This window comes from Corvus cornix, chromosome 21 (genome assembly GCF_000738735.6).
Source record: "Corvus cornix cornix isolate S_Up_H32 chromosome 21, ASM73873v5, whole genome shotgun sequence".
In the NCBI taxonomy this organism is placed as follows: domain Eukaryota; kingdom Metazoa; phylum Chordata; class Aves; order Passeriformes; family Corvidae; genus Corvus; species Corvus cornix.
In genome coordinates, this window is record NC_046350.1 from 6,287,091 (window position 1) to 6,315,030 (window position 27,940).

Sequence of the window (27,940 nt, forward strand, 5' to 3'; positions counted from 1 at the left end):
CGGCCGCCCTTGCCCAGCCCGCTGCCGACCCCGGGCCCGCCTTTGCCGGCCCCCTCAGGAGCCCCGCGGCCGCCCCTGCCCAGCCCGCTGCCGGCCCCGGGCCCGCCTTTGCCGGCCCCCTCAGGAGCCCCGCGGCCGCCCCTGCCCAGCCCGCTGCCGGCCCCGGGCCCGCCTTTGCCGGCCCCTCAGGAGCCCCGCGGCCGCCCCTGCCAGCCCGCTGCCGGCCCCGGGCCCGCCTTTGCCGGCCCCCTCAGGAGCCCCGCGGCCGGCCCCCTCAGGAGCCCCGCGGCCGCCCCTGCCCAGCCCGCTGCCGGCCCCGGGCCCGCCCTTTCTGGGCCCCTCACGGGCCCCGCCCCCCCGTTCCGGCGGAGCCGCGCGTGGCCCCGCCCTCCCGCCCCTCCCGGCGCTGCCATTGGCCGGCGTGGCGCGCGCGCGGCCCCGGCGTGCCCGGCCCCCTGCGGGGTCACGTGATCCCCAAGATGGCCGCCGCCGCCCTGTTGTTTTGATGAATAATCTCTGCGCGGGGCAGCGGCCGCGGGCGGGCGGGGGCCGGGGTCGAGAGCTCTGAGGGGTGCGGGGGCACCGGGAGGGCGGCTTCCCCTCGGCCGCGGCGGCAGCTGAGGCGCGGGTGGGCGGCGGGGAGAGGGCCGGGGGCGGCGGTGCTGCCGGCGGGCGAGGCGCGGCGCGGTCGCCGCGGAGATGCCCTTGTGAGGCGGCCCGGGGGGCGGCGGCGGCAGGAGAGCGCTGCCTCGGAGCGGCCCCGCGGCGGGGCGCAGGAACGCGCCCTCCCTCCGGGCACCATTAAGAGGAAGGCGATGGAGGAGCTGAGCGCGGACGAGGCGAGTGCGCGGAGCCGGGGCCTGAGGGGGCGGGTGGGCCCCGCGGGGAGGGGGCGCTGGGCCGTGCTCGGACCCGAGGGTGGCGTTTGGCTGCGCAAGAAGCGATCCTGAGAAGCTCTGCCTTCGCCCTGTGTCTGTGCTCGGTGTTTTTCCTCCTGTCTCCGGGCTGTCCCTGACCCGCGACCCCCCGGCTCAGCCATGGGGTTGGGTTGCTGCTCTCCTGGTTAGTTGTTTATTCTCTGCTTCCATCTGCCAGGTAGCCTTTGTCTGCAGCGTGTTCCCTCTCTGTGTCCAGTACTAGGCGTTTATGTGTTCTTTGTGTGTGATTGGAAATTTTTGCTTCCTTAGACTCTGCTGAGAAGCAAGATGGGTGTGTTTGTGGTCTTATATTTAGTATCATTTCTTCTTGAAGCAGCTTGAAACAGGCTTGTCAGTTTTCCAGTGTTTCCTTTGATTTTCTTTTCTTTATTTATTCAAGATCTTCATCTTTCACTGAAGAATTCTAGTGTTACGCTGTAATTGGCAAACATCTATCTCTAATGTATATATTCTATTCACATAGAATAAGGTGAACTGTTCCTTGTTTCTTTCTTTTAAAGGATGCTGCTTTCATTTGTTTTTTAATATAGAGTAAGGTCTTAAATTTTGTCCTTATATTAGAGGACTTCCAAATGAATTATGTCCTGGGTATAACATGTCAGGATCTAGGGAGTTTCCCACTGTCCCTGTGTAATCCTGAAACCATGTAAGCTTTGAATCTCTCATATCTTTAAAATAATAATTTAATATGAACGTGTACTGCATGCAACAAAATGTATTGTATTGGACCTGCTGCAATACAGGCTCAGTGCTGTACTTGTATTCCAGGGAGGATCAAAAGAAATTATTTTTATTCCGTCCATATCTTATAGTGGGATTGTAGAGCAGGGTGGCTGCTGTTACTCAGATTCATATTCCAAAAAGTTGGGATGTTTTTGATGATGCTGTCACGATTTAGCAATCCTACTGTGTTGCGTCATGATCCGGGAGAAAATGCTTTGTGCTGTTTACTTGATGAAGGTACTCATGCTCTATGGAAGCACTGAGAGAAGGAGTACAGTTCCCATGTTGGGAGGAGTGGGATGAGACACTGGTGTTGTAAGTCTGCTGTGAAAAAAGGTCTCCAATTTTACAGGTGTATTTCATGAGTACTTTGTTTACGTGCAGTTCTTCTCATTGTTGAACTGCCCTGATCCTGAGGTGTTTTATGATTAATTTCAGAATTATTTAACCTATGTAAGCTTATTTGTGTCACTGCCTTAGCACATTACTGACATCATCAAAACAACTGCATCATGGGTCTGAGGATGCAGGAAAGGAGTTCTCCATTGAGGACTCATCCACCTTTTTTGGCAGAATGTTTGTCTCCAGTGACTTTTCTGTGTCCTTCTTGTCCAGTTCAGCGAGGACCAAACCAAATGGTCTTTTAGGTGATTGCTTGCACAATCTCGTATCATTTTAACGGAGTCAAGTTGTCACTTCTTGTTATTAAATGGATCCCTCATTGAAAAGTCAGAGCCAAGTCATTTTTAATATTCCTCCACATCTCCATTTTGCTGTTATTTGGCACAGTGGGCCCTGGGTCAGACTATATTGAAAAGTAACCTTCTGAAATATGCCATATGTGACTTCTTCAGATTCAGACTTTTTTTCAGGCAGTGACTGAAGGTGAAAAAACACTTAACGGAAGTTTAAATTAATTGCTAGGCTCTTACAGGTAAGGTTATCTTCTGTTATCAAACCATAATTAAATATAACACTGACAGGTTGCAGCTTAAAAAAAAGAGATACACAATTGACCATACATACATTTTAGTTTCAAGAAGGCATTTTCCCCTCCTATCAACAGTGTGTCTCACTGATATTTTCTCAGTGTTGACTTTGTTAATGCACTAGAAATTGTAATTCACTACAGACCATAGTAAAATTTTTAGGAGGGGAGAAGAAGAAATTTCCTTCTTAGTGCGTGAGTTTTAGCACAGTAGATAGCACAGGATGAGAACAGGGACTTCACAGAAAAAAAGCAGAATCCAGCTAAACGTAGCATAAAGTGGGAAAGAATGATGTGAGTTTGTCGTCTTCCAACATGTATGTGATTTTTGAGTAGCACTTTCTGAGCATAGAACATGACCACTGTCACCAGAAAATGAAGCATTTCTTAAACCAGTTTAACAGGCTCTAGTGAATAAAAAAAAAATTAAACCTATCTATTCAAATTACCCTTAATTGTACAGATTTGGAACTCTTCTACATTATGGTCAAATAGGAAATTCCTTTAGAGTCTCACTAAGCAGTTGCCACTATAGCAGATACTGATACAGATTTGATTTTAACTGGGAATGTGTGAGCCTGAGGGACTAGCCTTCGTGGTTGTCTCTTTATTACCTGGTGAAAAATTAAATTATCAGTCAACCATCTTTAACAGGGTGCTATTTTTACATTTTTTTTGTTGTGGTGCATGCAGCTAACAGCTTTTAAGAAGTCCATTTAGATCAAAAATGTATTTCTGAAAACTGCTACTTACAGATGTAGTTCAGATGTGTCCAGCAAAAACTGTCCCAGACTGTACTAGTTAAAAAGCAATGTGCTCTTCCCATTCAGCTCATTCGATTTTTTTTTTATTAGGCCTTTAAACTGTGTGTTCTGGAGCTGTGCTCTGCAGGGAAGATGGGCTCTGGAGCAGGCAATGCCATGTAATAGTTAGGACTGAATTACTTGTCGCTATTAGGTAACATAATGACACATAACAGCTTTGTCATATGTCACTGGCTCAGGTGTTTATTGCTGAATCAAGACATGGGGATTATTCAAATACCCTAAACTTCTCTAAAAATATATTTTAAACCCCCAGCTTTGTGCTGCTTCATGGTAATTTGGGGAGTCATTCAGTCTGAAATGGGAACAGGTTAATTGGAGGGAACTCCCACACTTCTGACATGGTATTTGTGTTATGTGAAGGCAACAGGTTGGGGTCTCGTTTGTGCCTTGTGCTGTGCAAACAAGCTGTGTCTTCTGAGTCCCCAGCTGTGCCCTCAGCAGAAAGCCCATCTTCCCTCCTCTCCCTGCTGTTCAGCCTGAAGACACGGGGAATTGACTGGATTGAATGTGTCCACCAATTTTATGCCATCTTTTCAAACTTTTTCAGCCTATACTTGGTCTTTTTAGCCTAGTATCCGTTTCTCCTCTTTTGTCTCTTACTTAAAACTTCCTAGTTTTCAGATCAAACTTCAGATTCCTGTAATAATTTTATATAAACCTGGAGGAATGTGACAGCTTGGGGTATCCAAGAGCCAGATCTGGTCCTTTAACATGTGCTCTGTGTACCCTCAGTTGTGAAAGGTGTATCAGTCAGTGGTAAAAATATTCAGTTTATTTATATTTTAATGTGACTTTGTTCAGCAGTAAGGAAGGTAAGTGTAATTTGCCCAGCATCCTTAAAGGGGCAGGGAAAAATACTGTATTAGTTTTTATTGCAATATCTTATCTCAAAGCAGGCCAGTGTCTGTGCAGATTTTTTTGTTCTATGCCCTCTTCAGACTATTTTGCAGGGCAGGTTACAGTCTGGGGGACTGGTCCCTGAGAAAGGCGGGTGGTTGATGGACTGAGAGTGACAAATACAAGGCAGAAGATTTGTCTCAGTGTCCTCCTGTTTCAGCAGTGCTGACTGCAGGTGGATTTGCTGTAACTTGGGCATGGATCTTGCCTAGCACTGGAAGGGAAGGAGTGCCAAGTGCCCCTAGTGACCTCAATTATCTGCCTGACACTTGGAGATGTTGAAGAGGTGACCTTGTTTGAGTAATCAATTGGACTATACCTGTGAATAAATTGATAAATATATTGGTTATTATCTCTGCCTTTTTCTCCTCACATATCTCCTTCCTTACACCTGATTTGGAACTAGCTAGCAAGAATGAATGTGAACAGTTGTGGAAGAGTTCCATATCACATTAATTGTAAAAAAGCAAGAAAAATAAGTAATCTTTCTCCTTCAGACACTGGTGCATATATGGGGTGCTTGTGTCTGCATTTGTTGTATTTGTGAGCTGTGATTGCCTAATTTGGATTCAGATACAGGGACATGTAGCTGACATTTTCTCAGTTATACCTCTGAGGGCTGAGATAGTTCTGGAGTTTTTTCAGATAAACACTTGGATGAACAACTGAAAAATTGAAATGTAAGGTACAAATGAAGAAGAGGGAAACCCTAATATGTATTACTTTTACTTAAAGGCAAAGCTGAACAATTTCTTTTTGCATTAAGCTCCCCTATTTTGCTTGATGAGAAGGAAGGATTAGAGATTCTATTCATAGCTATTTTTTTGAGTCTTAAAAAAAATTCGTGCTGCCGTTCACGTGGTGACACACAGTTCCCACAGTTTTTGAAGTCTGATTTAATTTGATCTGTTCTTCTTCCTGTTGGAGTAGGTTTCATAGGCCATTAAATGATATAGCAATGTAGTGTAGACATTGACTTGACGCAAATCTTTTGTTCACTCTTTCAGTTGCCTGGCAGTTCTTTAGGACTATGAGCAGAAATGAAAACTTCTAAGTTGTGTGCAATGCTTGAGTGTCATAATACAAAGAGAATAACAGGAATTGCTGATTTTTGCAGGGAGCTGGCATCCTCAAATATCATACTTTTATTTTGGGCCTATTTGAAGCTGAAGATGTAAGCTTTGGGCACAGATCCTGTAAGGCAGCCTGTGATAATAAATAATTTATTTTATGGTTTTCATTTATGTGAAACTTGAAGCATTATAAATTTAGTTTTATAAGTTTTGTCTGTTTATTTCTCGTGTATAATACTAGTATTATGTGATTACATACTGTTTTTAATAAATAGATTTGTAACAGTTTTCTGTAGTTGGCTTTTGAAGGCAGATGCTTCTCTGTCTTAAAAGTAACATGCGAAACCAGTTTTTTAAATTCTTTGTGATGGAATGCCTCTAGGTGATAAGAGAATGTTTTTCACTCTGTCTTTACTTGTCAAGGTGCTTCTGTCCAGCACACACGATGCATGTTTTTGGTGTTGCACTTCTGTTTTGGATTGATTTGGACAGTGATGGTCTTCGATAACTTTCAACTAGACCTTCTTTAGCACGGGTGTGTTGTTATCATGTGGTGTGAAATTAAAGCAAAGGTCACATTCACGTTGTCCTTTTTATCACATTAATGCGGTTTTGTCAAATGCCAAAGTAAATGGAGAGGAGTATTGCAGGTTTTGAAATTGCTGAGCTGTAAATGTTAAACTGGTCTTACACAACCCCTCGAGGGACAAACACAGCATTCCCAGGGCAAATGGTTTTCCAAGGCAGCAAATACATACTTAAAATTCGAACACGCAGGGTACCGTAGTGCTGTGATGCAGAACAGTGGGAGAGCAGCAAGCCCAGCTCTCCTGAGCAGGCTTCAGGTAAGGCTTCAGTCTTTGCTTTGCAGGAGCCAGTCCCTGCTGTGAGGGAGGGCCGGAGGGCAGCCCCGGAGCTGTGCGGACGGGCTGGCCGTGCAGGCAGAGGTGTTCACCGGGGTTCTCTCCCTGCAGATCCGTCGCAGGCGCCTGGCGCGGCTGGCGGGAGGCTCCTCGTCCCAGCCCACCACCCCCCTGACGTCCCCGCAGCGAGAGACCCCTCCGGGGCCGCCGGGCGCAGCCGCAGCGCCGGGGCCCTCGCACAGCCTGGGCCTCAGTGTCCACAGCATGACCCCAGCTACCTCTCCCATCGGTGCGGCAGGTAGGCTGGCAGCTCCCGGCGTGCTTCCCGGGTGTCTCTGCACATTCCTCACACAGCTCCTCGTTGTACAGCTGCTACTTCTGCTCTTACTGAAAGTAATTTTCAGAAATAAATGTTGCAAGATGGTGAACAAAGGTACTTCTTGTTTTAATTTTCCAAGTAGTAAGGGGTTTTCCGTTTATTCCATTTACGGTTGTTTTCCAAGTGTCGGTAAACTCATGGCATTTACAATATGGGTTACCAAAGCTTGAAGAAGGTTGTAATAAAGTTTAATATTATACAATATTATGGAGAAGATGTGTCAAGGAGACAGGAAAATCCCTTTCAAATCTTGCAACACAGTTTCTATTGATTGGTTTCTAGGTACATTTTAGCAATCAGTCTCAAGTTAATTTTTGATCTTTAGTTGCAAGCATTCATCACAATTAAAAATAGCAAGCTGTGGCTGGGCATTGTCAGTGTAAGAATGAAGTATTTGCATTTGCTTTCTGCTTTGTATTACTTTGGCAATTTCACCATTTACTGGAGGGAATACAAGCAGGATATTTACAAATTGTATTTATTTCAGAAGATACCCAGTTCATGTATTTATGCCACGTTTGACCTAACAGAAATTAATTTTGATTTCAAATTGTCTGACTTAGAAATCAGGACACATTGGCATGTTTTCCAGTATTGTGATCTTTATCTGAAAACTTAAATTGTTTTGCATGTTATGTTACTGAGCTGAGATGTTCACAAAACCATTCCAAAACAAATGTCAAGATGGTTCTAACCAGATATTCAATATTATTTCTAATAATTTAATAGAAATAACATTTTTCCAATGCTCCTTGATAAGTTTGCAGAATTAATTATCATTTTTTGTTTGCTTCTTGAATTTTCCAATTCTCCCTTTGGCAAGTAGAGTATTTTACAAGCTTAAATCTTGTAGTTTAATTACAGCGCCATTCAGAAATACCTAGAAGTGACTCCTTCCTGCTTGTTTTGTTTCCTTGCATCCAAAGCAGGACAGAGAAAAGCTATCAAAAGCATTTCCTGAGATAAAGTCATTGCAGATGGAATTTAACACTCTGTATTGTCCTCATGATCAAAGCTAGCAACCCAGAGGTGGAGGTGACTTCTTTTTTCTTAAGAGTGGCGCAGAGTTCACTCACTGTTCCCTCAGCCTGTGGTTACATGACTGTTTTAATCCATCTGGGGTCTGACTCTTGCTGAAAGGAGTATTTGTTGCTCTGCTGTCCGTGGCAGCTGTGTGGTGCAGGGGACTGTGGGCTTAATACAAGTGAAAACTAAGCCAGGAAAAGTAAATGTTTAATTTTCAAATAGGGGAGGTCCTGATCCATCCTAGGGCGCAACTGGATAAACAATACTGCCAGCAGAGCAGGAGGTGTGGAAATGTGTACCTGGAGGTAGACATGCTCAGGTATTGGCAGATGGGTTTATCATGGTTTGAAGTGGTTGGATAGTGAAGACCTTGGAGATTTCTGTTTTGAGAATTCACCAGGACAGTGCCTGACTGTACTGACTGGATTGGCTGATGATCCAGAACAGGAGTTTGTAGTGTTTGCTTCCTACGGTGCCATTTGTGCAGCTATTTAATAATGTGTGTCTTTTTCACATCAGGGTAAGAGATGTGGTTGAATTGGGGAATGGATCAGGAAAAAAATGTTCATAACAGTTTATCTTGTGTGTTTATGTAGCATAAATGAAGACTCAGCTAATGCTGTGTGGTTTGCAGCAGTTCCTTTCAGCAGCAGACTAAAGTGACTGCAGAGGATTTTAATTCATTTGGACATACAGAGAGCAGCTCCAGCAGAATAGTGTCCTTGTAAGCATCCATTGTTCGAAGGAGTTGCCTGTCATGGTGAGATCAGACGTAGGAATCGATTTCATGGAAAATACCATTATTTTGTATGTATTTTGAAAATACCTTGGAGAACCTAAAAACAGTGTTATCAGTGACAACTGGAACTTTAGGTGTCAAGTATTTTATTGTGTACCTGATATAGCAAAGTACAGATGCAAGTAAATTCTGGAAGATATGTGTGAAAAGATGGTAGGGTAGGGTTGAGGAGGGCTATTAATGAGTGCTGCAGCATCACTGTTAAAGTACATTTTCCTGGCTGTAAGAGTAAGACCCCAAGGGAATGCAGAACAATGCAGTCTTTTGCCCTGGTAAGCCCTGTTTGCTCTGGTCTCTTTTGTCCACTGACTTAGCTAGATTTTCTTTGGGGAGAGGGAGGAGAAGAGATGAAGAACTCAAGGAATACTTATTGCTCCTTTATACTTGGTGATGTGACTCCATTATAATAGCCCAGTCCTGTTCTGATAGGACAGTTTTAGAGGGGCTCTGACAATGTCTTAAGGTAGTTGACAGAGCAGTCTTTTAAGAGATGAGTTTTTATAGGTGTGAATCACTAAGCACTTCATGGATGCAAGTTTATCTTTGTTCTTTGTTTAATGCAGGTAAGCATCCCTAAGCTGCTGAAAGGGGAGGTAGAAAATCTGATTATCTGTAGTCAAATGTGAATATTATTAACATTTATTTACTAATGCACTGCTAAGAATACTTAAGAGCTGGATTGAAAAACAGTGTTTCCTCTCCTTTTCCATCCAAATAATGTGTAGTGCCTTCTCACTTCTGTAGTAGTGATCTTGGTGGTGCCTTTTCTTTAGGAGTAGCCCACCGAAGCCAGAGCAGCGAAGGAGTGAGTTCACTCAGCAGTTCTCCATCAAACAGCCTTGAAACCCAATCTCAGTCCCTCTCTCGGTCTCAGAGCATGGACATTGATAGTGTCTCCTGTGAGAAAAGGTAAAAAATGCAGCTTGTAACAGCTGGCAAATAAGGCACAATGCTGATGGTCAAACCTCTTAGCAGGACAATGCTCTGCCCTCTCTCCCTCCCAGCTGTGTTAATTCAGTAGGGTTAATGCTTAAAAACCATACGCTGTTTAGACCGCTGTAATGCTTTTTCTAGTCTGGTTTTAATGGGAATTCCTGACCTAAAGTGGTAAAAACCAAAACGTTATCTTAGACATTTAAGAGATGAGCATGTCTGGTGGGGATAATTCAGCTACTCTATTTAAAATAAAAAGGTTATGGGATGTAATAGCTGTGTAGTTTGTATTGCCTGCTGAAGAAATTTAGACCTCAAATGTAATATGAGAAATATTTATCAGCCAGTGATTTTAACTGCTGTTTGTGCATTGCTTTCTCTGCTGCATCTGCTTAAGGGGACACACTTTCAGTCAGCATCTTACAGAGGACTGTCTGCAGCTTTCTACAAGTTAATGGACTTTTTCTCTTATTTCCACTTCCAGTATGTCCCAGGTAGATGTGGATTCAGGAATTGAGAACATGGAGGTTGATGAGAACGATCGCAGAGAGAAACGGAGTCTGACGGACAAGGTGAGTCTGGGTTGTGCTGCCTGGAACCTGGAGGAGGGATGAGCTCAGTTATCTCCATATATCAATATCCATATATCGTGTATCCATTTTTTAATACACGGTAGGCCTGAATAAACTTTGAAGATTATTGCATCTTATTTGTGTAGCACTTGGTAGCCTACTCACAAAGTACTGCTTCAAATGTATGTTATGTATGCTGGAGTAATGTTGTCTAATAAGGTTTTCTTCTAGATATTAAAAGAAAATCTGTAAGAATTAGCTATCAAGTTTTAGAGAGATGGTAGAACCCTTTAAAGTAGAAAAAGAAAGCAGCTACAAAGCTCTAATCCACTCCTCAAATTGTCCTTTTTGTCATTTTAGGCCCATGTGAAATAGAGCCATAAAGAAATGGGACATCAGTTTAATAGAGAGAAGTTTCTACAGCAGTGCTTGCAGTGCTCGTTAGATGTCTTTGTTTATTCTGCCCTGTCAGTAATAAGCTCAGTTGGTAAAAGCCTGGCCTGAAGCCATGCAGCAGCAATGCTGCTGCAGGATCCTTCGGGCATCCCGAGCTGCAGGCTGCGCTCAGGGCTTCCACTGGGGACTGAACAGCCTGGCATGGAGGACACTCCTGGAGTCAGGGGTGGGGGGAAGCCGGAAAGTAAATTAAATCTTTGCAGCCTGAGTTGATACTTCTTACTCATTTGAAGAAACCAGAAATTAAGTAGATGGGAAACAATGTTGTCCTTATACATGAGCAGAACATTTTCTTGCCTGGTTGTATGCGTTGGAAATGATGTCATCAGTGAAACTTTTTTTCAGAAATAGGCAGGAGAGGTAGAAGTATTTGAAACCAATAGAATATTGATAGATGATAAAGTCAGTGAAAATGTATTAATGTTCCAAAATTTATGGTTTGTTAAGGTGTTGAGGGAAAGCTTTTGAGAAGGATACAGTGCTGGTAGTTGCTGGAAATCTGATAAATCTAGGCTTACCTGGTGGTCATTATGAGGCCTCAAGTTTAAAGGAAAAAAGGGAGATTTTTAGTGACAACCTTGTTTTTTTCAGTCTGTTTTGTTCTTACTCATTGACTTATTTCTTCTAAAAGAAGAGTGTTACTATCTTGAGAGGTAAGATACATAGCAGTGCAAGGTGCACTAGTATTAGTCAAATACCAGAATTTGGTTTTAGATCGAGTAAATATCTACAACTCTCATGGACCTCTTGCAGGAAAATAGCCTCAGAGTCAAAATTTGAAATGCTGCGGAGCTGAATTTTCTGTTTTGTGTATTACATTGCTTCTACAGTGTTGGTAGAAGAGTGTAGGGGAGGGCAGAGTTGTGGTACTGGCTTGTCATGTACGTTCTGGCAACTTTTAAAGGCCACCTCTCCTCACATTGCAGGGGTAATTACTTCCTTTGTGTTCCATCATTTTTTCAGGTGCACACTCAAAGCTGCCTTAGGGGTGTAGGAACCCACCTGTAACCTTTGCCAGACACTCTGTGTGGCCGCATTCGTGTTAGAGAAACTAGTTTTTCATTTTGAGCAGAGTTTACACCATGTTTCCTTTCTTGGAAGAACAGGGAACAAGGAAAATTCTTGAGTCTTTTGTCGTGTCCTGACTTCATTCAGCTGAAAGATGTCTTTAACTTGGGCAAGGTGTGAAGGCAGGAAAGAACTGGGGAAGCTTTTTTTCTTCCTGTGCTTTCATTTTTACCAAAAAAATCTTAAATAAGTGTAGATAATGAAAATTTAAATCCCAAATTAATTCTTTAAAGCAGACACCATAAGTATCTCAGTTGAATTTTCCTTCTTAGTATACAGTTTTGAATGTTACAATTTTGGGAATTATGCTGGATTTGAGTATTTCTGCTACATCTTTGCTGCATCCCTTGTGTTTCTTCAGGTGTTTTTTCCAAATTTTGTCAAATGTATCAATATTCCTTTATGATTACACAAAACCTGCCATTATGAGTTAAGCTGAAGCCATTTAAGGAAGATCTGTATCTGATTGTAGGTTGAGTAATACAGTTGCAGATCAGGTGTTGATTGTTTTGTTACCCCCAGGAACCTCTGTCCGGGTCGGAAGTGTCTGAGGAACAAGCTCTGCAGCTGGTCTGTAAGATCTTCAGAGTCTCTTGGAAGGACCGAGACAGAGATGTTATTTTCCTGAATTCACTCTCTGCCCAGTTCAAGCAGAACCCAAAGGAAGGTGGGTACCTGAGCAGGAGGCACTGGCAGGGTGGTTTCTCTTGAGTGGTGTGTTCCCCCCACTCCTTTTTTTTAACCTTTTTGTCCCTCTGCTGCAATACCAGAGCCACCTACTTGTGGTCTTTGCTCAGTTTCAACATCTGCTGTCGGCAGACGTAGCAGGAAATGGAATCTTGGAGCAGGAGCATGGGACTGATGGCTCATAGCTCCTGTTTTAATCAATTGGTCTGCTCTTGTTGGTTGTGTTTTTGGTCCTCAAACTAATGTGCTGATCCAGAGCACGTTGCTGGTTCCATTTATTTTTTCAGAAACATTTTTGTGAATTAAAGGATTGTCTTGCGTCATAGTAGACATCTAGCAGTTAATTTGTTAAGCCAAAATTTCCTGATTATTTTATGTAACAGGCTATATATCCTATGTTAGCTGTAAGGTACAACCAAAACAATTGTTATTTTATGTGTGAGGTATGTGCATGTTTTGTTTTCGTTTCTTTGACACAACTTGCCCAGCTCAACAGCAGAGTGGGAAAATAGGAGTGCAACACACAAGACAACTTTAATAGCTAAGTATAGGAGCATTAGGTCATCTATGATCTCCCGTGTTTTCCATAAAGGCTGGTTTTTTTGTGTAGCTGTAATTCCAGAACTTAGGTTAATATAGACAGTGATAATTACAGATGTGTCAGTGGGTTGTTTTTGCCAAAACCAGAGCTCAATTCACAGAAGTCTGTTTCTGTCCTTTTTTTCTCTGCTAATGTTTACATCTGACTACTGTGTAGATGAAGACAGAGGTGAGGATATTGACTCTCTTCTTCTTAACAGTGTTTTCAGATTTTAAGGACTTGATTGGGCAGATTTTGATGGAAGTGCTGATGATGTCCACCCAGGCAAGGGATGAGAACCCCTTTGCCAGCCTGACAGCCACATCCCAACCCATTGCTGCAGCTGCCCGCTCTCCTGACAGAAGCCTGATCTTAAACATGGGCTCCAACCCTGGAAGCAGCCCCATGTTCTGTAATGTGGGCTCCTTTGGTTCCAGCTCGTTATCCAGGTGACTTCTGATTGTAACTGAATACTGATTTCACTTGAATACTGATTGGTAGACTAGAAGAGAGAAAAGGGCATAGAAGTGTCCCAAGAACAATAAATAGATGGATTTTTAAAGTTTTTCACTCTTTTTCGTGTGAGTGTCCCTCCATTTCAGCATTTTTGATTACACTGCCATGGCTAGGAATGTCTTTGATAGATTCAAGCAATGTAACTGTTTCCTACTGAGAAGTATCCCTAACTTGCATCAAGAAGGCCATGACTTTTAAAAATGTGTAGAATATGACATAGTTTTATTCAACGACAGTAGAAAAGAATAATGTGTGTGATCTGCAGAAATATTGCTGAAGAGTCATCAGGAGGGCAAGGACTTCTCTTGCTCATTTTATTTTTTTCACCCTTTCTCTGCATATCCTAAATTGTTGCTTTTTTTTTTTTTCTTTTTCCCCTGTAACTGGTTTAGTCTCTATGGGACTAGTCCAGCTCCTCCTACCAATTTCACAAGCTATGTACCAATGACTGGTTCATCTCTTACCCCACCAGCCAGTTCAGTTGCCACCACAGCAGTGCCTCCCATTACTGTCAGCTCTCACCTCCCAGCAGCAAGCCCCTCCTGGACACAGCCTTCCTCTCCGCGGTACCGGCCATACACCGTGGCCCATTCCGGAGGCTTTGCTGCTTCTTCCATCCCGCGTTCCTTGAGCATTTCCATCCCATCTAGTTCTCCAAGTCCTCCAGCCATGCCAGTCAGCACATCCAGACACAGGCCCACAGCCATGGGTCCACCTTTGTTTACTGCTTCACCCCATGCCTTGCGCAGGCGTCCTTCCTTACAGAGCAGGATTCCTCCTAGGTATTGCACAAGAGCAGAGTGTGTTTGATGTGTGCTCTGCAGGGTGTGGCATCAGCGTGCAGTATGGAAGAACTTATGTTTGTGCTGAGCTCACCCTACTCACCCTGAGTTGATTTCTGCGTTTGGGTTTGTGCTAATACCTTGACTTGCTAACCAGGTGTCTTTGCAAAATGTTCGACCTGCTTGTGTGCATTTGAGGTGTGATGTAATTACTTTAAAAGTAGCAATGTGATTTTAATTTCCTCCTCTTCATATATCCATTCCAGTTAAACTATAAGCTTTCTGTTCAGTTGTTGCTGCTGGATAGTAAACCACATAAACCTGCTGCTCCAAAATCAGTTTTCTCAGTAGGGCCTTAGTTAATTTGTTGAAAGCTGGTACTTGTTGGACTAGGTTGGATTTGACTCCCTGGTGCACAGATTTAAATTACAGATCAGCATATTTCAGAATGCCAGGCTAAGTACCACTGCTTTTCCTCTCTTGGCTGTTCGTGGAATCCCTTGTTCCTGCAGGAGAGAGAAACAAACACACAAGGTTTTGAGACCACTGCTTTAAAGTCATTAGCTTAGAACTGTAATATTTATTATTCAGTCATGTCTAAACATTCCACTTCAGCCATAATTTTTATTTGGTCTCAAAAATTCTTTTTCAATTTTTGTGTTGTAAACGTGTGGTGTTTTTGATACCTGAATAACTTGTAGTAGTGTAACAGAGCATGTTAGTATGGTCCTGGTTTTACTAACATGGAGTTACCTGTTGTTTGCATGCTTAGAGAAGATGATTTTTGACAGACTTAAAAAGAAAAGCTACCATTTACTTTTTCTTCTGGCTTTAAAAATCTGATGGCCTTTTCCATTTTTGTTGTGGTAGTTTATACGACAACCCTTTCTCCTTCCTCCTTCTTGCTGTTTCTGATGTGTCTGAGGACAGTAGTGATGAAGAAAATGAAGACGATGATTTTTCTTGTGTCCAGTTTGGGTCCAGGTATTGGAGAAAGAGAATGTAACCTGCATGTTTGGTTGTTTAGGAACTAACAGTCTGTGTAGTGTCAAGTACAGAGTAATTTGTACTTCAAAGTAATTTGGGGAGCAACTGAAGGCGAGGATGTGACTTGGCTGGCTCGTTAAGTTGGTGTGTAAACATGGGTAATGAGTACAGTTAGTCAGCTCTCCTTTGGAGACGTGACTAAGGTAAATAAATGTTCATCATACTGTACTTTAGGCCTAATGAGCGTGGTTTCTGAGATGATGTTTGAGTGGAACTTCTCTTTGGCTGTATGAGTAGAAGGCATAGTATTCGCCCGTGGCTGTAATTATAAATCACTGGTACATCATGGGCATGCTTTCCTATGAAAAACTGGAAAATGAGGACAAGGGTTAACATGCAGACAAAGATACAGTGACAGATAACCAGCTGATGCAAACAATGGGATTTTGAACATTTGTTGCTGCTTGACAGCTGAGAATCCTCCTTTAGCCCGTGGAGAAAATACACCTGAAATCTTACACCAGTCCTTCGATGGGGTTATTGTAGAGAAGGGTAAGGGAAGCAAGAGCAGAGTTTTACAGGCTACACACGTGTGGAGTGACTGGGAGGAAAGGGCTCCTCCAGGGCTTTCAGTCCACTGGGTATATAGTTACAGCAAAAATCAGGGCAAATTTAGTTGCTTGACCTTTCTAAAACAAAGCCAGCTTAGGACTTTAGGAAGTATCTGGTAATGTCAAGGAATGCCCAAAAATATCTTGCCCCCATTAGCTTTTTTGTCTGATTGTTGCTGTGCTATGTTGGGACACTGCTGCTGCATTCGCTGTTACCTACAGCACCTTCCAAGTAGCATCTCCTCTTTTCTACTGCAGTCTGATTTCGGGAGAGTGAACTTGATAACACAGCTATAGGAGGGATTTATGTATGTGGAATTTAGGGTTATTTTCCCCACTGCTTTGTTTAGTTTTTATCGTGTTGGTGACTCAGTCCAAATGTTGGATTGAGTTGCCAAGCTTTGGATAGGATTTCTGCTGTGCTTCTGGGGTTTTAGTGTGTTTATTGTATCACGGCATTTTGCAGACAGCAGTAAGTTTTTAGTTAAAATATAAACACAGTGGCTGTACAACTATGCAGCAGCTGGCATGCTGAAAGCACCAAGGCATTCAATGTATGAGCTTTGTGTTAGAATAGTTTGAGTTATTGCTGCAGTGAAATCATTAGTAGAGTGACTGTAGAACGAGTAGGTTTTCATATAAATTTATGTTCTTAAAAGAGTATTTTTTAAGCTGGATGTGAGAAGCCAAGAGGTTTAAAAAAGAGACCATTAAAAAGACCCCATGTGCATGATTTTGTGGTTACTGAGCACTATTTCAATAGAGCTGTGTTTTACATGGATTAGTTTTAATTGAATAACTGAAAACATCTCTCTGCGAACAGAGATTGCTGCTATTAGAATGTTGTGTTTCTTAAGCATCTGGTAGCTCAGCATGTTAACAGCAATAACCTTTCCTGGCTTTATTGGTTGGACTGTAAAGTTTGCACAATAGATTTGTATGGCTCAATTATAGAAATGTAAATTATGTTACAGTTAAAAGGAAATTCCAGTTCTGACAGTTTATAGTTTTAAATATGTTTTTAAAAAGCTGTATTTGAGGAAACCAATAGTCTTATTTTCCAGTTTAAGATCTGGGGCTCGTAAGTTGGTCTTCATTCAAATCTATCCTGACTGTACACAGACTTCTCTTTGAGAATTGCAGCAGACCATCCAAGTAACTGCTGGTTTTTAAATTTCATTTGCATTAAGTGAATATTTCATGTCTTTAGTCTCTTCTGTAAAATGAGGATTTTGCTTTTAATTAGCTTTGTCAAGCTGTTATGTAGAGAAGAATTCTGTTGAGATAACAAGTCTGAGATTGAGAGTTGTGGGTCTGTTCTTACTTTTGTGTTCAATTTCTCTCATCTCAAGGATGGTTTTGGTTTTGTGGGTTTAGTTTTTGTGTTTACAGTATCAGTGCTTTCTTTTCCCCACTGAGGCTGTGCTACTGAATGAAATGATGTATTTTACTGAACTGAAATGAACTGAGTTGAAATGAAATGATCTTGAATGCAGGAATGTAAAAAACAGCAGCAGCATGGATATATTGCCTCTGTTTTATGGATTCTTCTTCCTTAGAGCACCTGAAGTGGTTGTGTGTAGCCCTGTCAGCCCAGGTCTCTTCTCAGCAGTGGGAGGCTCCTGCCTCCTGTGGTTTGGTGGTGTTAACAGAATTTTGACATTTCTGCCGTTCTGAACGGTGGCATGGAAGGGTTGTGGTGTCCTGAGTGTCAGGTACAACTCAAAGGCTGTTTGTTTTCTCTGTTGCATTGTGAGACCAAGATTTACTGATTCCCATCAAAGTTATGCACCTTGTGGCTGTCTCTCAGGCACTTGTTTAATAAGGCATTTCCAGCTCTGAACTTCAAGGGCTGGACAAGCTGTTACGTGGAGAGCTCTTCATAGATCACGGAAATTACCTGAATTATCACAGAAATTACCTGAATCACTGTGCCATGTGTGTGATGGGATGGAGCGTTCAGAGCATTGACAGAGGAATGTTCATGAATTGTTTGATTGTGCAGTGAAGAACTCTACCTAATGCTTTTTTTCTGCTTTCTGTGTGTTTTAAAGTGTGGGAGGCTCTGGCAGCTCGAGTGTTTCTGATTCCTGCAGTGACCACTTCACCATTGAAAACTGTAAGGAGACAGAGATGCTGAACTACCTCATTGAGTGTTTTGATAGGGTTGGAATAGAGGAGAGAAAAGCACCAAAGGTATGTTTCAGATGAGTGAGGTTGTAGCAGTGCTGTCACAAACACTCCTCTGACTCATTAGTGGGGAAAGTTGGTGGGAATGATAGTTCTTCTTGATGGCTTTGCTGTAGAAATAGATTTACTGAATTTATTTGGGCCCTTTGATTCTTGTTAATTCATCAAATTTGAGTGATGCATATATTTTGTATCTCTTAAATAAGCACTGTGTTAGAAATCATCCTTCCTATTTCCATCTACTACATTTTATCCAAGTTCATTCTGTATAAAACAATTTTGTGAGACCAGCTCCCTTGTCAGTGTTCTGTATTCTACTCTAAGCTTTTGCTTCTGGGGAAAAAACAACCAACCAACATTATTTATATATAATCTGGAAGGTTTTAACTGGAGTAGTTTTAGTCTTAGTGTGCATATTACATTATACTGCACAAATAAGTTTATCGTTTTTCCTGTGTGTTCTGTATTTAAATTCTGATTTGTATTAAAATAACGTTGTTTTTGTCAGATGTGTAGCCAGCCAACAGTTAGCCAGTTACTGAGCAACATCCGATCCCAGTGCATTTCACATGCTGCTCTGGTGCTACAGGGATCCTTAACACAACCAAGGTAAATCAAGCTGATGTTAATCATGAGAGTTAGACTGTCCCAGGATTCTTTTTTTCTTCTGAGGGTTAGATAAGAAAACTAAGATCAGTTGTTGGAGCAGGAGAATTATGTGCCAGAGGAATAGTTTGTTGCTTTACAAATGATGAGTTGGTGGAGAGCAGTTTGAGTGCTTTCTAACTGCATTTGTGTAAAATCAGCCAGGTTGAAGTGAACAGTTTAAGCAGAGGATCAGGAACCGAGCTGGTTTTTGTCTTGCCTTACGCTTCAACTGTTTTAGTTACAGATTGTTGGGGCACTACACCTGGGAAAGTCAGTAACCAATAGAGCTGTGGTCTTAAAATGTGTAGCAAAACCTGCAGAAGGAACATAGCAGGTGTTTTGCTCCAGAGTTACCACGGCAGGTTCGGTAATAGAAAGCTGTCTGTCCTAAATCACCACTCTGGGATTTCAAGTGCAGTTGTTTAACCAGCAGCCAGTTTAGTTAGAACACTAAAAAGGTTTTTAAAATAGGATACGTGGCTTTTACTAAAATCTGCATAAATTTATATTTGTGTCCCCAAAGAATACTTCAATAATCTTTAAAAGTGCACCAGTTATCTGGTGTGCTTTGAGGTCAGTTTTGTCTCTGCGTGAACCAGTGTTGACATTAGTTGTGTAAATATATAGTAAGGAAAAAAGACACTTCTTTCAAAATGCTAGGAAGCAGTTAAAAGCCACATTAAAAGTAATGACTGTATTAATTCAGAAAAGACTAATGTTATGTTCTTTTTTTAATCTGGAAAAACACATGTAAGAAAATGTTGTTCCTTCACCAGTTGATCTTAACAAAGGGGTTTTTTTATTAGAGGGGGTAGAAGGAGCAACAAATTACTACACAAAAGCTGTTGTTTTCTTCCAGCCTCGTTAACTGCAGTGTGATGTTGGCAGCAGCATCTGTTTGAGAATAACCTTTCCCCAAGTAACTTGAGCAGACAAGATTAGTTACTTCTGAAAGGAATAGGTGTATCCAGACATTGATAATGTGCTTGCAGACACATCCTTGCATGTGGCTGCTCTGATGTTTTTGCAAATACTACTGCAAATAATCAGTAGGTTTGTATTTTAATTTTTTTTTAATACAAATTAAGGTCATTGCAGCAGCAGTCTTTGCTGGTACCATATATGCTGTGTAGGAATCTCCCATTTGGCTTCATTCAAGAATTGGTGAGAACAACTTACCAGGATGAAGAGGTGTTCAAACAGGTAAGGCATAGGTAAAAAGTAGCTACAGCACATGATTCTATAATTTGCGGTATCCAAGAGAGTGGATTGTCAGAAGTTTAGTCAGTGTCTCGTAGTCCTCTAGGACTAGCAGCCTGTTAAAGCAATTGGACTTTGGTTTTGTTCTTTTTTTAACTCTTTTAACATTTTGTTAAAAAGGCTGACTTTCAGTATTTGCTGGTTCTAAGTATTAAAAGTGCATTTGCTAATATGCAGCACGCACTAACACAGAAGTGGACTACTTGGAATGTGCGGGCATATATTGCAAGGTTAATCTTGGTTTTCGTCCTTTTGTACAGAACTCCTAAAAATGTACGTGTTAGGATGGCAATCTTCTGCAATCCTGCTCAGAGTTACTGTGTTTTCCATCTTGCAATCTTTACCCTTCTTTGCATCTTTAACAGTTTGTATCTAAGGTGCTAAGAGCAGTTTACAAATCCTAGTCCAGTAATTCTTCATGTTTACAGAGGAAATGACTGAGGAACATTAGGGGGTTTGTTCTGTGTGTCAGAGTAGCTCACTGAGATGATAAATAATTAAGACACAAAACTAGCGAACTTCTAGCCTGTATACTGTGAAGCGGATCAATAAGTCTGTAATTGTCTCTAATTAGCACTCCCATAGTATTGTGTGATTTGGCTGTAAAGAGGCCTTTGAAATGGCATTTGACCCTTCCAGTTTTGCAAAGAATGACATTAGATAATTTTTATGTGTAGTGCAAGTAACTGTTAATAATTTATGTTTCTGTCTGGACTTCTTTTAGTAGAGGTTCATGTAGTTGAAAGTACATTCAAGCATGACAAAAAGTGGTTGTAAAAGTGTTAGAAGTCCTGCCCTGGAGAAGAGAAGCATTCCTGGAGCTGAAGCACATGGCCACCTGTATAGTGCTTTTCTGTAATATGATTTAATAATATTTTTTGTCTCTTCACAGGAGCAACACAATATACTTTAAAGTTCAGTGGGACTCCTGTTGTTGTTGCAGAATTACTATGGGTTTATTTTGTGAGGGTATAGTTGTCAGAACTGTGCAATTGGGACTTATTAAATGGGTGCAATTACTTCTGATTAATAAGTCCCTGTCAACTCATTTCCTCTTTCCTAACAATCCTTGACTGCTGCTTATTATCTTTACCAACTTACACATCATGCAAAATTAGAGCTGTATTATTGCCCCAAACGTACAGAAAAATAAATTATTACCCATTTGGGCAATAGGTTGTTGGACACCTGTCCAGAACCCATGCACTTGTTTGTGTCTACAACACACAGAGAACTTGCTCACAGAGAACATGCAGGGAACTCGATAGAGCAACACCCCATTGCTTAGACTACAGCACACAAGTTGGGTTTTAGCTTTGAATACCCTTTAAAGCCTTCAGGCTTAACTGATAAAAATTAAAAAAAAATCCTAGTTTTTGTTTTGTGTAACTTGCACTATTTGAAGAATGAACAGGCATTTCATGCTTTGTGTGGCAATGGAGTCATTTGATTGCTTCCTGTTCTTGAATAAAGTAATTTACTTGTGTTTTTACAGATCTTTATTCCCATCTTACAAGGCCTGGCTGTGGCTTCCAAAGAGTGCTCCCTCGATAGTGACAATTTTAAATATCCCCTTATGGTAAGGACTGTCCATTTCTAGAAGCAGGTTCTTTATGTTTGGTGATAACATGCGGCTTCTAAGCAAGATAACACTTCAACACTTTGGGGATTCTTTTTGGTTAGTGGATTGCTATTAAACTCTGTCAGAAGATAAGGAGCATGAGATGTGTAAAGAACATTAAAAATTTAGTAGAGTGTGAGGCCATTAATGTCTTAAGCTTAATGAACGCTGTTTGTATAGTGGTCTGCTCAAATGTTTGTATGTATTGCTTTATATAAAATCAATCAAATGTATGGATTTCATCATGCATAACTGTAATACTGTGGATGGTTATAAAATCCCACTGAACTCCTCTCAATTTAAATCTGGGGAATAACAACCAATAAATATCCATACCAGTGTATGTTTAGACTCAACTTTTGTATGTGAGGAAACTCAAATAGGTTGCATTAAACCCAAATTATTTGGAGTCTATCTACTGAGAAAAATATCTTCATATTCCCTGATGACTGCAAAGGTGAAGGGGTTATTTGTAGTCTTATTAAAGTGTGTACTTCAGTCCTAAGTCTGCTTTCCTCCTACTGCTTTTATTGACAAAACAAACCAGTCTTTTGCAAACTGTGCTTGGCCACCAAAAGAGCAAGTTGGATTCTTGGTAAATTGAGTATTGTCAACTTAACACCTTCGGATCCTTTTAGGTTCTTCAGTGTATGATGCCAAAAAAGGCTGTTGCACCTCAGATTTGTTTTGTATTTAAGGAAATCAGCTGGACTGGGGTGCTGTAAGTCAAATTGACTAAGTAACTGGTACTTGGCAAAAAACATTAGTTTTTCTGGTTTTGTGTTTTCCTGCTCTTTTGTCATCCTCCCAATTTGTGAACTGCTACAAATTTGGCTGTTGGCTGCAAAGAAGGATTACTTGAAAATGAGTCTGTGTTTTCCATATCTCTAGTTGGCACAGTGTGAAACAAAAGGATGCAATAGTAGTTACTTACTGTAGTGTAATTGAAGACTGAGAACATGTAACCCAGGATAAGTGGGAAAGCCAGCAGTATCTTTGTGTTTCCAGAATTCTCTGTTACGACTGCTTGCTTCTTTCTGTACTGCAGTTGAAAGTGAGCTAGAGATCTTGGGTAGGATTCTTTGTTGCTGGGTTCTGTGTTCATTTGACATTTTTCCACTCTGAGTCAGAAGACAAAGGCCTTGGTGTATGGATTAAACAATTGCTCTATTTATTATTGTTACTGGTTTTAATGGGGCAGGTCAGGAGTCCAGCACAGGCGTTGTCATGTTCTGAGCAAACAACAATTTGCACAGCTAATTTTTGGAATAAGTGCAGTAATTTATTATCCTGTGAGACATGTTGGCTTTTTTGAGGCAACTTGGAGCAGATGCAAAAGCTAAAATGGGAGCAGGGTGTGCTTTAGTTCTCTTTGGACATCTTCACTGTGGTAGTGAAGTTTTTCTGCTAATCAAGGGAAAAAGGTTCAGCTCTTTCAGCAGTTTGTCATAGTAAGCTTGTTTTTTGCAGACAGGTTACTTAGGAATTACTCAAAAAAGTAATTTTTATTGGGATTTTTTTATAGGCACTATGCGAACTTTGTGAAATCAAGTTTGGGAAAACACACCCTATGTGCAGTTTGGTGAGTGTCTCCAGTTTGAGTTTTTGCAAGTAAAAAGAACCATGTCACTTATTTTGGTGGTGGTGTACAATTCCTGTTGATAATGTTCTCCAGAACTCTAAGCAAGAGTACTGGAGCCTGTCATGCAAAACAGTAGTTTAAATTAAGCTGGTAGAGGGAGTCCTTTACCCTGAGAATTTATTAAAACTGGGACAAACACGAGTTGCTTGGGTTGCTGGAATACTGAGGAGATGTTTCCATTTTGCCATGAGCATGACTGAGGGATGGAGGTTTGAGGGTGTGTGGCAGACACTGGAAGGTGACAAAGCAGGATGGCTGACATGGCAGCTTTGAAGAACTTGCTGTTTCTCCTATTTTTAGGTTGTCTCTTTGCCCTTGTGGTTGCCTAAATCTTTAAGCACAGGTGCAGGAAGAGAACTGCAAAGGCTTTCCTACCTTGGAGCCTTCTTCAGCCTCTCTGTCTTTGCTGAAGATGATGTAAGTGTCACAGAAGGACGTTGACAATAGCATGGTGGAGTTCTTTTGTTGTGAGGGGTTTTTTTACTTCCCCAAAACATTTCGATACATTTGCCAATATTCATCTTACTTCCAGAACAAAGTAGTTGAGAAGTACTTCTCGGGACCTGCCATTACTCTTGAGAACACCCGGGTTGTTAGCCAGTCTTTGCAGCATTACCTGGAATTAGCAAGGGTAAGTATTCTCATTCCTTTAAAAACATAGTATGTGGGTTTTTTTGGTCTTGACATAGATGAAGAACATAATCTAAAAAAATTACCTTCTGTCTTAAACCACAAATCCTTTAGGATATGGCTGAAATGAATTGGGGGAAAAAAAGTAGAGTGCTATGAATATTTCTCTAAGGCTGTAAGCCAATTCAGAAAATATCAGATCAGTTAGTCATGAGTTACAGATCATGTTAAAGGATGGGTAAATACATACTGTGTTAGTAGTGTGTTGCACTACTGTTGTATTTACGTCTTTAACTAATGTCATAACTAACGTGCATATAAAGTTGACAATAAGACCATTAACAGAAGTTTTAGTGAGTTTTGTGGATTTTGTAGAACATAAAAATACAGACAAACAGAAAGCAGGACTGTGATGCTGAGAGGTGTTTGTTTGCAATTGCAGCAAGAGCTGTTCAAGATCCTGCACAGTATCCTGCTGAATGGGGAGACGCGGGAGGCAGCTCTCGGCTACATGGCAGCTGTGGTCAATGCCAACTTGAAGAAGGCCCAAATGCAGGTAAATAAAGGGAAATGCTCTTCCTCTGATTCATCCATCCACAAGTAGCCCTAGATGGCTCATGCAGTGGTGGTCTGGAATGGAGGACAAAAGAATTTTGAGTGCCTGCTGCCACAGGCAAGAAGTCCTGTCTTCTGTCTCTGTCCGTTTCAATACATTTTCCATTTCTGAAATTAATCTGTTTTACCTATTTTAGCAGTTTACTTCCTCTCTTAGAACTGAGATGTCGCTTCATTAACAGAGCTTCTAGATTACATGTTCAAAGCTTTGTACTTGCCCTGCCCCATTTCTGAGGGCACCATTCCAACTGACTGTTTAACACACTGCTTTCCCAGCTGGTAAAGTGCTGGGCTTTGTATGGTGTCTGTAAAAGGAGCAGGGCAGATACGGAATGGCCTGGCTCCAGTGAAACCACAGGGATGGGATTTTGGCATTGTTTAACCAATGCATTGCCCTTGTTTCCTGTGATAAAATCTGTGCATGAACTGAAGCTGTTCATTGTTGTCTCCACATTTCCTTTTCAAAAGCAAACATTTGGAACCATTACTAGAAATATTTCTGTGAAATTACAGTGAAGAAGTAATAGAAACTACACTTAAGATAAAACTTAGGAACCGAAGCTCAGCAACTATTTGAAACTCTTTGTTGTTGTCTATATCAGTGGCAGACCATTCTTGAAAGAGGCCCTTTTAAGCTCTTTTAATTTTGTAGATTACTTTCTGCTTGTTTTTACGTGTTTGCTTAATGTTCTTCAGTGACTACTTGAACCATAGGGAGGGATATGTAAGTTAGTAACTGACCTTCCCATTGCCACAAGTCTCCTTATGCACAGCCACGGTCTTCATAATTTCTCCCCTTTCTTGAACTTGCATAATTCATTTATTGAAGACTGTCCCCCTGTACTTCTCAGCTCATGTCTTCAGCCCTTTGCTTTCTCACCCCACAGACAGATGATCGTTTGGTGTCTACAGATGGCTTCATGCTCAACTTCCTCTGGGTACTGCAGCAACTAAGTACGAAGATAAAGCTGGAAACGGTTGATCCCATGTACATATTCCATCCCAGGTGTCGAATCGAGCTTCCCACAGATGAGACAAGAGTGAAAGCAACAATGGAGGAGGTTGCAGCCTGGATTGCTGAACTTTGTTAGTACTCTTACTGAGATATGTTAAGCATTACTGTGCCTTCTGATATGGAGGTACATGGAAGTACTTGATTCCAGCAAAGAATTCCCTTTTCCTAAATCCCTTTTCTTGATGCTATCTGCTTTTCCTTGTTTTAAAGAAAGTTGAATTCAAGGTCTCACCCTAGATAAGACAGTTCATTTTTTAATTTATTCACCTCTACTTCTTTTTTGTTTTTTAGACAGGGATCCGTCTCCATTTTCTGAGCCGAAATTCCCCACGGAATGTTTCTTCCTCACCCTGCACGCCCATCACCTCTCCATCCTGCCCAGCTGCCGTCGGTACATCCGGAGACTGCGGGCCATCCGGGAGCTCAACAGGTTTGCAGCCGGGGGTTTGGGTGTGGCTGAGGGTCCTGGCAGGCTCCCGGTGTCCCCCTCTCACCACGGCAGCAAGTCTGATAAACTACATGAAATCACACTGACAATTTAGGTGAAACTGTCGCTGAGTACAGAACACCTCAGCTTTTCTGTTGCCCTGCTGCTTTTGGCCCTTGGGGATTTTTGGGTGTGTTGAGGACTGTGGCTTGAATCAGGAGTTCATATAATAGTGAGATGGAGGGTGTTGGTTACACAAGGCAGCTCAAGTTGGTGAGAAGACCATTCTATTTAAAAGATAACTCTCTTCAGAACATTTTAGGATTCATGACACTACTTAACACTGTTCATTATAACTGATCTGTGGTGTGGTTGGTGGGATGTGGGCATCAGTGCCTCAGGCTCTCTGTCAGAGCTGGAGGAATGCATGTCAGGTTACGTGTCTGATAAATAATCAGGTCACTGTGGAGGTGACTTGTGATTTCAGAAACAAGGCGTTGTGAGTTGTGCCTGAGCTGTTTTGAACATCCCAGAAGATATTTACCTTTTCCCCCTCAGCTTCTGAGACAGGGAAATTTGCCATACTCTTGGGACAGGGGGGAGAGAAGCCTTCAGCAGTGAACTCTTAATATTGTTGTACAACTCTTAATATTATTGTACATGTAATTCAGCATATGGTTTACTGTTTTAAAAATGATAAATACATTATGATGCTAACATGAAGATACTCCTGTTTTCCATTTCTCTTGGCATAAACTCAAATAGACTTTTACAGTTGCTAAACCGTGAAGAATGCTCTGTTAAAATTAGAACAGATTTTTGTATCATCAGTATTTTCCATTGTTTATTATTGCACTCATTGCATTTTGGTACATGTTCCTTGGCAGTAATGCCATGAGTTCATTACAGGATTTTTGGACTGCATTTGAAATGATTTAATTTTTAAAGCACATGCAGGCCAAGAACCTGGGAAGTAGCAGAGAGCAGAGCAGGGAGAGTCAGTATATGTTAAAGGAAAAACTATTTTCCTATGAACAGCGTGTGGATTACTTGTAAAAAAGCCATATGTTGGCTTGAAAAAGGAATTGCTGCTTTTTCCTTATTTAGAATTGTTTTACAGGAGTTGCTGATGCAGCAGTCCCCATCCAACGGTGCAGAGTGTAGAGCTCTTGGCTTTACTGACAGCAGTAGGAGCTTAGGCTTCAGCATTTTCCATGAATTGCTTAGTTGCTTGCAACACTGGGAAATGTCTTTAGATCTTGTTAGTAAAGAAATTACACTGGATATTTGTCTGCTGTAGGCAGAGATTGATGTGGAAGAGAATTTGTGTTTAGAGAAGGGATGAAAAGGGACTGTATTCATGCAGTTCAGTGTATGAGTTTTGTTCTAATCAGCTGCACTTCCTAAAAAGGATTAAGATATGGGAATATGTAGAATTTTTTAAATGCAAATAGTGTGTGTAATGTACATTTAAGTTCTCTTTCTGTGGGGTGGCGTAAGACGATGGGTAAGGAAGGGAAGGAATATCAACCTGAATATTTTGTGGTCCTTATACCAACAGGGAGACTGCGGACTATTCGCGTACTGAACTCCTCTACAAGCCTGAGTTTTCTTGGGAGTGGAGCATGAGAAGTGTAGAACAAAACTCAGAGAAATCATTTGCAGTAGTAGAAAGGGGGAAGATACACAGGATATAGACCTGCAACATTCTTCTTTCTAACAAGACTTTCTGTTGGCCACCTTTTTCTTCCTTGGCTGATTTTGTCTTCCATTTTCCTTTTTGATACTAGAAGAGGAATAAACTCTCTGTCTCATTAACTGAACCATCCTTTCCTTGTGTTAAGGTTTAATTTTCATGGCATCCTATTAACCTTACTTTAGAGTGACCATAGACTTCAGTGTGAAAAAAAGGCAGTTTTTTTTTTAAATACAGTGGAGAAAATTAGTTTATCAAGCAAGATAGAGCCCTTGTGTTTCATCCCTTTGGTGTGTCTGACAGTCATGGGTGTTGGAGCTAGTGTATGTGGTGCCTCTGAGTTCTGGCTGTGCAGATGTTCAGTCTGCATTTACAAAAGCAACTTATTTTTCATGTTATGATGATGGGTAATTTCTTTGAAGATGATCAGCTTTTTTCCCCACTTGTCCATAGTCCCTTGGTTTTTAGCAGATAAGTCAGTTAAATGCCTT

General features: G+C 41.5%; 1 protein-coding gene across 3 annotated transcripts in view; it reads left to right on the forward strand.

The window, feature by feature from the left end:
- Positions 1–678: 678 nt before the first annotated feature.
- UBE4B (ubiquitination factor E4B) overlaps positions 679–27,940 on the forward strand; it is a 36,984-nt gene continuing 9,722 nt past the window's right edge. Inside the window, exons 1-18 of one of the 3 annotated variants that reach the window (XM_039563945.1) lie at positions 679–839; positions 6,421–6,607; positions 9,287–9,422; positions 9,931–10,018; positions 12,065–12,209; positions 13,030–13,258; positions 13,718–14,107; positions 14,978–15,091; positions 17,760–17,901; positions 18,404–18,504; positions 19,632–19,746; positions 21,299–21,382; positions 22,950–23,006; positions 23,367–23,483; positions 23,599–23,697; positions 24,139–24,252; positions 25,199–25,397; positions 25,618–25,756. In XM_039563945.1, coding sequence (XP_039419879.1) covers positions 816–839; positions 6,421–6,607; positions 9,287–9,422; positions 9,931–10,018; positions 12,065–12,209; positions 13,030–13,258; positions 13,718–14,107; positions 14,978–15,091; positions 17,760–17,901; positions 18,404–18,504; positions 19,632–19,746; positions 21,299–21,382; positions 22,950–23,006; positions 23,367–23,483; positions 23,599–23,697; positions 24,139–24,252; positions 25,199–25,397; positions 25,618–25,756 — 2,480 coding nt within the window. In that variant the 5' untranslated portion in view covers positions 679–815. Of the gene's footprint in view, positions 840–936; positions 6,292–6,420; positions 6,608–9,286; positions 9,423–9,930; positions 10,019–12,064; positions 12,210–13,029; positions 13,259–13,717; positions 14,108–14,977; positions 15,092–17,759; positions 17,902–18,403; positions 18,505–19,631; positions 19,747–21,298; positions 21,383–22,949; positions 23,007–23,366; positions 23,484–23,598; positions 23,698–24,138; positions 24,253–25,198; positions 25,398–25,617; positions 25,757–27,940 lie in introns of those variants that run through there. The other 2 variants (XM_039563943.1, XM_010405921.4) reach the window with 2 other exon arrangements.